Raw genomic sequence first — 12,472 nt, forward strand, 5'->3', positions numbered from 1 at the left:
ACATATAGAATAGCAGTGCTGACACCACCCTTCCACATGGAAGCCAGAAAGAAATCATTCACTGGCTTCCAATCATTCACTGCTGTCCAATTGGATGGCAGGTTATCACTGGGTTTGCTTCTTTGTCTGACCCGCAAAGACTTCTTTGGATTGTGCTGCAGGCGTTTGCAGGCCATTTGGTGACATTATGCTCACATATGACTTGCTATGTTAGGGTCACAACATCTGCACTTGCTGTGTTGGTGACATAATAACTGCACTTGCTGAGTTGCGGGGCATACTATCTGCAAATGTTACAATGGTCTGGTTAAATGGGATATATTAGGGCTGCATATGTTAATAGGAGCTGTCTACAATACGTAGGTACAATGTAATGTTTTTGTACATCATTTTATATAGGCTTTGGCCCCCTAGCAGTCTGAAGTATGTTGACCCGGCCCTTGACCGAAAAAGTTTTGGGACCCTTTACCTTGTGTTTTCTCCCATACATTCACTCACTGTACACAAGAAAACAAATAGACTCTATGCAAAAAGACACACACGATGAACACGCATTTACTCACACACTTGATAACCCTTCCTGTGATGCAAAAGAGATATTTATTCCCACATATTTCAATATGTTACATCAGTACAAGTAATGCATTTTAAAGTAATTCATTTTACAAACAAGATTTGATTTTGTAAGACAGATCAATGTCTTGCGTTCATCCTATGAGCCTAAGTGTCCCTGCGTCATCCTGTGTCTGTGCGTTTGCGCTACCGCGCATGACAGCCGTTTGGACAGGAGCAGGATGGGCCAGAGGGTCTGGCGGGCGGGCGTGTGCGATGATGTGGTGGCAGTGGCAGAACTAGAGCCCGTTTTTAAATGGGCTTAGGTCAACTAGTTTATCATGTACTGCAAATATCACGGCTTTATCATACATTTTGTTTGGGGGGGTGTCTTTATATTTTTACATATACAGTATTTTATATTAGTAACTTAATTCTTTTTGAAATCAGAAGGAGGGATACTAAAGCCAAACCTACAGTCATGCCCCGGACACACTCCTACACATACCATAAAGATTTCATAAGAAAAATATGTTGTTTTATAATGCAAACCACACTGGTTTTATCCTTTTCCTTCATGTTAACATTTAGAAATCAGAAATATATCAATTTAAGGGATGGGGAATAAAGTTTAGAGTTAAACACATTTTCCAGAAGGAAAATACCCATTTTTACCTTGATTTGAATATGAGTCCTGAAAGAGGGACAAATGAGGAGGGAAGAAGAACAGAGGGATAGGTCAGATTTCTGTTATAACCACACTGAAACCCTGTCTTCTATATTATTTTTAGTTAACTATGATGATTCAAATAAGCCTGATCTGTATGCATTTCAAGAATGAGTGTCAGTTATATGCTAGCTAGAGTTATTCCTTAAACAAGTGCAAATAGCAAAATCTTCAGAATATATTTGAAACTAGGCTAAGGGATATTGTTTTTACTTTTATGGAGACTTGGATAACAGTTCCAGACAGACCAAGGTTGCCATGTCTCTTTGTTTTGAGAACAATATCTGATTTTGAAATTAGTGACGACAGCAAACATCATGTTATGGTTATGGTAGTTCATTGTGACTTTATAAAATGTCAGATAGATAAAGCATTTTTAATCATAAGCTTAATACATAATATTACACTGCCATCTGGCGGTTTTTTGTAATCTTTTATAAGTTTATAAAATTAATGATTTCTTCATAAAAAAAAATTAAATTATTTAGATAGCTGATCAGTATACACACTATATGATTACTCTTTAAGGATAGTATAGTGTTTAAATAAGTATTAATTTACTGTAAGTCTGAATACTGTTGGTTACAGGCTTGTGTATTTTGGTGGGTCAAGATGGCCGACAGCATTTCAGAAAGAAATGGGCATACCTCAGGCCAATTAAAGGAATACTATCGATTCACATATTTTTTTCAATTGACACAGGAATTGTTTGGGAAGTGCTGCTAAGTACTGGTGTATACATTTTAGTAGCAACTTCTTTGTTTACTGTTAGCAAAATACTTTCAAAGTTTACTGACGCCAAAACTCCCCTCACACTTGATCAGTTAACTCTATGTGTAGCTCTGTGTGTGACAGAGAAGAGAGCTTCCAACAGCTGCAGCTTTCTGTGTCCTGTGTTTCTGACTGACCTGTCCGAAGAGAGCAGAGGAAATGTAACTAATTCTCACAGCTTTTTCATACTGTTTTTGCTTTCAGAGTTTGATATGTTTGATATTTGCTTTCTGTAGCGATATGCAACTCTGGCTGTGCATTGAAGCAGACACCCCTTCTGCAATTGATTTGTCCCAATATAGCTAAATTCTACCCTCAATAAATTACAGTTTTCGCCTCTGATATTTAACATGAAATGTAGGAAAATGTTTATACAGCTACTTAGACATTATTTGCACACTGTCATTTTAGAACACTTGGGTATCGATAGTATTCCTTTAAGACACAGATGTCATAATAAGCAAACACAGCATGGAACATAGATATGGGAGATGTTTTTAATTCTGGAGACCCAGTGTCTCATGACATTTTCTCTTATCGGGAGGTCATGATGTAGTCAAGATGGTTACCTGCGTGTGTACCCAATTAATTAGGATATCACCCCCATTAGTTAAATGTCAAACACTCCAAATGACGTTAGTTCTCACAAGATAAGGTAATTAAGGAGTTTATAAACAATAATATTATGATTTAGGTATTCGAAGCATTAAAATGTATTGAAGCATGGAAGCTTTAGCCAATCAGAACCTGGGATTCAGGGAAATTCCAGATTAGGCAGCCATATTGCATTCTATCCCTATAAAAGTAGGAGCTGAAAGCTCATAGTTTGCAGAAGCCCAACAATCTCCTGAGAAGACACATGAGGCAGAAGCTACCTTCCCACAAGTGGTTCTAGATGCTGAAGAGATGACAGAGAAGGGGTAATATGCTTAATATTCTGGTGATTTACTTTAATTTTTCAGCATTGAGTTCTCTGTTAAGATGTTAGCAAGAAGTTATTTTTTATGTTATTTCTTTAAGAAGATTACTACAAGTTTTACACAGCTACTAGATACACAGCTATTGATACAGATGAGACTACTTTTGATCTTATTCTACATAACACAACTGTTATATTCTTTTTTGAATGTACTTAGAATATTGATGATCGCTTGGCTATAAAGCCTTGATAAGATGGAATACTGTTAGAAGGAAATACTACTTGGAACTGTTCATATTTTGTATATATGCTGTATGATAAGCAAATGCAATTTTTTATATAAAATCATATACTGAGTGCTCTGATTCATTTCAAGGTATACCGTCAATCTATAATTACTGTTATAGAGGGTTCAGACCCCGCTATGCCAGATTTATATGATAGCAACGCTTTAAAGGCTGGTCCTTTACTGAGTTAGCAATCATGAAAAAGGCAAGAACCGCTCAGGTTTTTGACAGATAGGGTTCCCAAAGAGGGGACTGTCCCTTCAAAAGACGGACATTTGGGAGCTATGGCAAATACCTTACTAAAGTGTAGCCTCTGGTCACAGTCACAGTGGGACGTTGCGGAGCTGTGTTATAAAGTCTTATAATGCCGCTTACCGCACTGTAATGATAATCCTATGGAATGTTCACAGTGCAACGTTAACGTTATAGTAACACACTGTTTGCAAGTGCGTTACCTCTGAACGCAGACACGTTGCGACTTTAACCAACGCCGCATTAAAACGCAAGTCCCACTGTGAATGCGACCTTAGTCTCATAAATGAGGCAGTACAGTCTTCAGCATGGCCAAGCTAAAATCAAATAGGCTATTATTATAACTATTATTGTATATCATTTTTTTTTTTTATTAGATCTGGTAACCATTGTCTGAGAAGTGCTGCCTACATCATTTATGCCAGTGGTGCTCCAATGATCACATTGGCCACATACCTGGCCTGCTATTGTGGGTAACATCATCTAAAGTACCTATTGATGCATATATATTTATTAAATGCTTATCAAATATCCCATGATGCTTTTAATTAACTATCCAAACTTACTAAGGTTTGTTTATGTATTATTTACCTTTTCTTTGATCTCAAAATAAATTACCATAGATTGGCTATGACAAGTTCAAGTACCTTCTGGGCTCTATCAAAGTATTCCCTGGGGTATGTGTACCATGTGTTAAAGAGAACCTGTGGTAAAAGGGATATGGAAGCTACCATATTATCCTCTTTAAAACAATGCAAGTTGCCTGGCAGTCCCACTGATTCTGTCTCTACTTTTAGCCTAAGGGCCCGTTTCCACTTGCACGGAAACCGGGCCGAATCCACAGAGTTTACCCGCAGGCAAAGCGCATGGGAAACTCTGCCATAGGAGTGGATAGCGGCACCGGCCGAAACGCTTGCGCTAGCGATTCGGATGGCTTTTCCATCCAAAGTTGTGCGGGAGGCTGCGAATCCCATAGCCGTGCATGGCATGGCTATGGTATTCGTTTGCGTACCCGCAGTCCCGGAAGTGCCGCCCCGCGCGTCTTGCTGACGCATGCGGCACAAGTGGAAACGGGCTCATAGACTCTGAACAAGCATGCAGATCAGGTGCTCCCACTTAAGTCCCACTTAAGTCTGGCTGGATTAGCCACACTGTTGCTTCAGGTGTGCGACTCTACTGATGCAAGAGGATCAACAGGACTGCCATGCAAATGGCATTGTTTAAAAAGAAAATAAATATGAAAACCTCCATATCACTCTCACCTCGAGTGTAAGAAGTTCTGTTTTATGCTATGCTCTTTGACCCCAAACGCCAGATTCCATAGCTGATGAAGGAGCAGGTCATCAGGACATATAGCTATAGCTCAAGGACCAGCATGGTTATTACAGCCAATCACCGTGATCAGTGAGAGAGATACAGTAGCATACTGGAATTCAGCAAGTCATAGTCTCTCTCGGCCATATGCAATTCATTTTTTCACCTGGGGTTTCTCCTAGGTGATATTTTCAAAATTTCTCATAAAATTCCTTTTAACCACTTCACCTCCAAGGGTTTTTCCCCTTAAAAAAACAGAGCAATTTTCACCTGTCAGCGCTCCTTCCATTCATTCGCCTATAACTTTATTACTACCTATCACAAAGAAACAATCTATAGCTTGTTTTTTATTTCCACCACCAATTAGACATTCTTTGTGGTGTACTTTTTGCTAAGAATTATTTTATTCTAACTGCATTTTAACAGGAAAAAGAAGAAAAAATGGGGGGGGAGAAAACAACATTCTTTCTCAGTTTTCAGCCATTATAGTTTTAAAATAATACATGATACTGTAGTTAAAACCCACACATTTTATTTGCCCATTTGTCCTAGTTATTGCAAAGTGTACATTTTTCACTAGTACAAAGTATGGCGCCAATATTTTATTTTGAAATAAAGGTGGACTTTTTCAGTTTTGCGTCCATCCCTAATTACAAGAGCATAATTTGTAAAGTAACAGTAATATGCCTTCTTGACATACATATTAAAAAAAAGTTCAGTCCCTAAGGAAACTATGTATACTTTTTAATTGTACATTTTTTAATTTTTTTTTACAAAAACTTTTTGGGGTAACTATTGGGGAGTGTGGAAGGTACGTGGTTAATTTTAGATGTTAAAAATGTCTTAATGTGTTTCTGTGAATGGCGGTGCGGTCATTCACACGGGGACTTAGTTCAATGACTGGAAACTGTGTTCCCATTCATTGATCTCCCGGCTAACGATTAGCGGTGGTAAGAATCGCAGGAGTACGCGGGGAAGGGACGTAGTAGCTACGTCCCTGCACAGATATATGGCATTTTGCAGGGACGTAGTTACTCCTATCTGGGGAGGGGAAGGTGGTTAAACTACTAGCAAGCAAATAAATATGCAAAATAATTTTGACAGTAGATTTTTTGCCTACTTTTTGGTACTTTTCCCATTGCAAAGTTCTAACAAGTTATTTTAAATCAAAGATGAAAAATCTCCTAGGAGAAAACTCAGGAGAAAACGTTACTTGCATATGGGCCCCTTGTGCCTGATGCACCATCTTATTGGAAGGATCTTTGGTGTGAGGGTGTCACTCTTTGGACAGAGGGCTCACACTCACACCTCTTGCCTCCCCCCAGATATCTTCACACAACCATTCCATAAACGCAATGCTGCATGGAGGGGCTCAGTAAAGGTGGCAGAGAAAGTGTGGAGAAGTCTAATAGGGTCACATAAGGCGTAAAACGACAGTGTCCCAGCCTCATAATCCAGATATATCCTGACTCTCTCAATGGAGATATTATCATGCACCCAGACCCATTCTCCGTCATGTATGACTGAATAACGATCATAACTTCTGCGCAGACACCAGGACTTCTTGTTACATTCAATCTGTGACTGATACCCTTCCCTGTCTATGCTGGGGTAACACATCCCGATACTCCAGTACTCCGACCTCTCTACATCTACTTCCCAGTAATGCCGCCCACAGGAGAAACTCTGACTGCTCAGCACTTGAGTGAACCAATGAAATCTCTCTGGTGCTTCTGGGTGTTGCTGGTTTGGAGCGTAGGAGGCAGTTTTCCTGTCCTCTGATATGTGGAGGTCATTATGAGCTGTGTTCTCCTCGAGTAATAAGTCCGCAGCCTCCTGTATGTAGAAGCAAACATTTGCTCCAGTGATATGAGAGACGCCTGTGCGTAACGTGCGTGAGATGCCAGCCACATCCAGATCCCCTCCATCCCGGAGCTGCCCATCCAGTCTCTCCTGGTCCTCATTGACCTCCTCCTCGGCATCACAGAATTCACTTGTGTCTAGTTCCTGTAAGACAGTCAGTGGATCGGTCATCCTGCAGAGCTCGTGCTCAATATCTCGCATTTTTCTGGACAGCTCACCCTGTCTGATTACCAGCTGATCGACCAGATCGGAGATTAATCCCGAGATCCGCTCTGCTTCTTTGGAGAGCTCATTGAGAATTCTCTTTTCTAGGTCTTCCAGCTGTCTCTTGAGGTCTCTGAATAGGGCAGTAACTCTCTCTGCTTCACCATCGTTTTTTTCTTGCACTTTTTTGCGGCGTTCCTGCAGACTCTGGACTCGTCCCTCAGCTGCCTCTCTCCGAGTGCTCAGCTTCTGCCGAACATCCCTCAGTTCTTTTTTCTTCTTCTCTGAAGCATCTTCCAGAGGCTCCACCTGGTGGTCCTGATGTTCCTCCTCAGAGCATTGGTCACAGATGCAGGCAGCATCTGTAGAACAGTAATGCTTGAGTTCCAGCTTGTGGACGGAGCAGCGTCTGCTCTTCAGGGATGTGCTCGGTTTGGTGAGGAAGTGTTCAGCCACGTTTCGTAAAGCGATGTTCCTGTGCAGTGCTGGCCACTCCTGGAAGGCTTCCTGACACTGGGGGCAGGAATAACCTCCAGATCCCTTCTGTGTGAGCAGCTGACGGATGATGCAGTCCTGGCAGAAGCTGTGGCCACACTTCAGATTCACAGGATCTATGTAGATCTCCCAGCAGACGGGACAGATCAGCTCCTGCCTCAGATCAGCAGACGCCATGGCTCTCCGCTTAACAAGGAAGTAAATGCTGAGAACCTCTGACTCCAGCAAGCGATCTATTTACACATTCTTCTACAGGGAGAGGCTGAGCCTGTGACTCATATTATTGGAAGGATTGGTTATATGGATGGACACGAGATAATCCATAAAAGGATTTGTCTCATAAAAAAAACGTTCCTAATGGAGGAAATCACGTCATATAATCTGGATCTCCTGCCAAAACTTATTTGTAGCTAAAAATAGAATGCAGAAGGGTTTTGCAGCAGCATCGATTTTATCGTTCTTCTGCATCTATTCTCATGTCATCCCTCAGCTGTAGGAAGTGAGAGAATTTGTCCACTTACAGGTAAGGTGAGAGGCATATGGAAGCTGACATATTTACTTCCTTTTAAACAATGCACCATGCCTGGCAGGCCTGCTGATCCTCTGCCTCTAATACATTTAGCAATAGTCCCTGAACAGGCATGCAGATCTGAAGTTTCTGACAAAAATCTGACAAGATTAGCTGCATGCTTGTTTTAGGTGTGTGACATTACTTGACCATCAAGATCACCAGGACTGCCAGGCAACTGGTATTGTTTAAAAGGCAATAAACATATCAGTTTCCATATGTCTCTTACCTCCGGTGCCTTAGTGATTCTAGCATATATGGGGGCTTTGCTATTAACCTCCCAGGTTGTATATTAATTTCCAGATTTTAGGGTCTTAAAGCGGTGCAATTTTTTAGCATGCTTTTAGATCTTAAAATCCGGAAAAAAATTACACTGCAGAGAGATCTGTGGAATCCCAGCATTTACTCACCTTCCTGAGATCCAGGGATGCAATTCTCCCTTCGTCCTCCGGTTTGCTCTGTAACCCTATAGTGAGATCGCCGTTTGTTGTCATGGTGACAGGGCCGGAGCTACCATAGCTACCATAGGAAAAATTGGGCAATTGCCCCAGGGCCCCAGAGCCTGTAGGGGCCCCCAAGGTGTCCCTCCCCATCTTAACTGTTGCTCCCCAGGGACTCTGCAGAGTCTGTTAAGTTGGGAGGTGATTGGGGGAGGGTCAGCAGCCAGCTCAGGGGCCCAGGAGGAAAATTTGGCTGCAACAAAGGGCCCCTAATGACGCTTCTTGGTCGGGGGGTGTCTGTTGGGGGGCCCCCAGGCTAATTTTGCCCTAGGGCCCAATTGTTACTTGAACCGGCCTTGCATGGTGAAAGACGCCAATCTCACCAGAGGGATGCAGAGCCTCCAAAGACAGGAAGTAGAATGGCTGCCGGCGTCTGGATCCCGGGGAGATGAGTTAAAATGCCAGCTGCGCATAAGGCTCTGCACAAGCCTCCCAGCGGCTACCCTGAGTCAGGTTCATGATTACTGCCCTTGGCTGCTTTTTTCCACCCCGAGCCTGACTCTGGGATACCGCCAGGGAGGTTAACTGTTGAAGTCAGCCATTAAGTTTGATGGATTTGTTGAGTCTGTTTCTGCAAAGCTTGTGGAATGATCGTATTTTCAATGAATTGTTACGTGATAGTGTCAGAGAAATTATAGGCTAAAGTTGTGGCAGGGGCAGGGCTTAGTGTCCCTTTTTGCTTGCTCTAAAAGCTGGGCGGTATGCTTAGTTTGATAGAGACTATTATGTATGAAGGGCAACAGGACCTGAGCAACATACGATGTGCAGCACCCAGCAGGGACATTTCTGAGTGGAGAGTCATCTTGGAGACAAAAGAATGACCTAGCTGAAAACAAAAAGGTGTTGCTATGCTGATATGGGACTTCATTCACTCTCTATGACCTTTAGAAGCTTGTGCCTTTTCCGGCAAATATGTCCTTAACCCTTTAAAGAGAACCTGAGGTGTGTTTAAAGAATGTTATCTGCATACAGAGGCTGGATCTGCCTATACAGCCCAGCCTCTGTTGCTATCCCAAACCCCACTAAGGTCCCCCTGCACTCTGCAATCCCTCATAAATCACAGCCGTGCTGTGAGGCTGTGTTTACATCTGTAGTGTCAGTCTCAGCTGCTCCCCCGCCTCCTGCATAGCTCCGGTCCCTGCCCCCGTCCCTTCCCTCCAATCAGCAGGGAGGGAAGGGATGCAGGCGGGGACTGGAGTTCTGCAGGAGGCGGGGAGAGCAGCAGACTGACACTATAGAGATAAACACAGCCAGCTCTGACAAGTTGTTTGTCAGCAGCGTGGCTGCGATTTATGAGGGATTGCAGAGTGCAGGGGGAAAGATTCCTGACAATTTTGGCATATCAGCTGTGCCACTATTGCTACAGAAATAATTTTTCATTACCTAGGCCATCAAAGTGATATATATCATATTTTTCAGACTATAAGACACACTTTTTCTACCCCCAAAGTGGGGAGAAAAAGTCCCTGCATCTTATAGTCTGAATACAGGGAGTCTCCGACTTGCGATTGCCTATTGATAGGAGCCACTGATCCGCCGCAATGTCAGGGACTGCCTGTATTGTCCCCTGTGTCTTGCTGCGCTACTCCTGCAAAGTAATTAAGTGGCGCAGCAGCCACAGGCATCGCTCACTTGACCCGAGGGTGCCCGGGGTAAAGTTGTCCTCCTCCGTGTCCCTAGTGTCCTCCGGAGTCCTTCTAAAAACTAATTAAGTGGTGACGGCGGCAGCTGCGGGCATCACTCACCTGACCCAAGGGTGCCTGCAGTGAAGCTGTCCCCTCCATGTGCCTGGGGTCCTCCTGCAAATTAAGTGGCAACAACTGCCGCGGGTATCCACTCACCTCATCCTTGGAGCCCGCGTGAGCAGCCACTAGTCTCGCTCACTCCTTCCCACTAGTGCTGGCCACGTCATTATGACGTGACCAGGAAGTATTGGCACTAGGGGGAAGGAGTGAGCGAGACAAGCAGCTGCTCGTGTGGGCTCCAAGGATGAGGTGAGTGGTTGCCCGCAGCGGCTGCCGTCACTTACTTTTCAGAAGGACCCCGGAGGATGCCAGGCACATGGAGGAGATGAGCTTCACTGCGGGCACCCTCGGGTCAGGTGAGAGATGCCCGCGGCTACCAGGAGCAGGCTGCAACAGAGGACAGGAGCAGGTCACAAGGGGGATAGGAGGAGGACACAAGGGGGGAACAGAAGGAGGCCTTAAGGGGATACAGAAGAAGGACACAAGGGGGAGAGGAGGAGGACACAGGGGGGGACAGAAGGAGGCCACAAGAGGGGACTGGAGAAGGACACAAGGGGGATAGAGGGAGGCCACAAGAGGGGAAAGGAGACGGACACAAGGGGGACAGGAGGAGGACACAAGGGGGGGGATAGAGGAAGGCCACAAGGTGGGACAGGAGAAGGACACAACGAGGGACAGGAGGTGGACACCAAGGGGGACAGGAGAAGGACACCGAGGTGGACAGGAGGAGTACACAAAAGTTGAGGGGGACAACATCTACAAGACGTCCCTGGACCATAGACAGGTTTAGTATATTTTTTACCTGGTTTTTGCCCTCTAAACCTAGGTGCGTCTTATAGTCCGAAAAATATACGGTATATATACTGTATATATGTATATGTGTATATGTATATATATATATATATATATATATATATATATATATATTTTTTTTTTTTTTTTAAAGTGACACCGCTACTTAAAGTTACCGTGAAAAAAGTGTGTGGGTGGTGTAAAATTAATCTGAATGAGAGCAATCATTCACTATTGGGTCACTGCATGAACATGCACAATCACGGCGGCGGTTTTTAGTGCTGGACGTGAGTGACATGATGAGATAGATATGTGTATGTAGAGGGCCAGGCACACAAATGACTATAATAAACACAAACTGCGGCTGCCAGAGTACAAACGGGTGCAATAGCATATGCTTCAATCGAGTGTTCGCTATCACAAGTCCTTGAATATCAGTCTATAGTGCTGTGACAGCGCTCTTCTTCTTTTCTACAATTTAAACATAGAAAAAACAATCGCACATAGTGCATTACTGTGAATCGCAAAGTACAGTTCCCCACACGTGCATAAGTGCTCAATTGTGCATCACTCGTGGTCTCTACAGCCCCTCCACACTAGCAGCTCACCAGATTGACACCACCTCACAGTCCAGGTGGGTCTAGCGCTTAGCCTATAGAGCGGCCAACTCCAATGACACTTCCACGATAGTTTAGTTCACAATTGGATGATCCGTATTTAATGAAAAATTCCACATGAAAAACATATAAGAACACACATAGCATAAAACCGTTGGGCTAAAAGTTATGGCCTGCGCAATATCAGCGCACTCACTTGTATAGGAAGATAACAGGCATTTCAGGCATTGCAGCCTAGCAATAAAGCTTCTCTGCTGGCGGTGTCGGCGTCCTGAACTTCCCCGCTCCTCGTGGCAGCCTGTCTCCTGACCTTCCAGATCCCAGTGACGTCAACGCTCCTGGTCACGTGACCAGGAGCGTTGACGTCACTGGGATCTGGAAGGTCAGGAGACAGGCTGCCACGAGGAGCGGGGAAGTTCGGGACGCCGACACCGCCAGCAGAGAAGCTTTATTGCTAGGCTGCAATGCCTGAAATGCCTGTTATCTTCCTATACAAGTGAGTGCGCTGATATTGCGCAGGCCATAACTTTTAGCCCAACGGTTTTATGCTATGTGTGTTCTTATATGTTTTTCATGTGGAATTTTTCATTAAATACGGATCATCCAATTGTGAACTAAACTATCGTGGAAGTGTCATTGGAGTTGGCCGCTCTATAGGCTAAGCGCTAGACCCACCTGGACTGTGAGGTGGTGTCAATCTGGTGAGCTGCTAGTGTGGAGGGGCTGTAGAGACCACGAGTGATGCACAATTGAGCACTTATGCACGTGTGGGGAACTGTACTTTGCGATTCACAGTAATGCACTATGTGCGATTGTTTTTTCTATGTTTAAATTGTAGAAAAGAAGAGGAGCGCTGTCACAGCACT

The 12,472-nt window shown here is 43.9% G+C and overlaps 1 protein-coding gene across 1 annotated transcript; it reads right to left on the bottom strand.

Moving 5' to 3' along the window:
• Positions 1-1,775: 1,775 nt before the first annotated feature.
• LOC137564290 (nuclear factor 7, ovary-like) lies at positions 1,776-7,634 on the bottom strand. Its single transcript, XM_068277973.1, has one exon. It carries the CDS (start codon positions 7,559-7,561, stop codon positions 6,125-6,127), a length of 1,437 nt encoding a protein of 478 aa, XP_068134074.1. The 5' UTR covers positions 7,562-7,634; the 3' UTR covers positions 1,776-6,124.
• Positions 7,635-12,472: the final 4,838 nt, after the last annotated feature.

Source organism: Hyperolius riggenbachi, chromosome 3, assembly GCF_040937935.1.
Source record: "Hyperolius riggenbachi isolate aHypRig1 chromosome 3, aHypRig1.pri, whole genome shotgun sequence".
Classification (NCBI taxonomy): domain Eukaryota; kingdom Metazoa; phylum Chordata; class Amphibia; order Anura; family Hyperoliidae; genus Hyperolius; species Hyperolius riggenbachi.

Bases quoted from the DNA above. Each gene is read 5' to 3' on its own strand.
- LOC137564290 (XM_068277973.1), bottom strand. From the start codon at position 7,561: ATGGCGTCTGCTGATCTGAGGCAGGAGCTGATCTGTCCCGTCTGCTGG.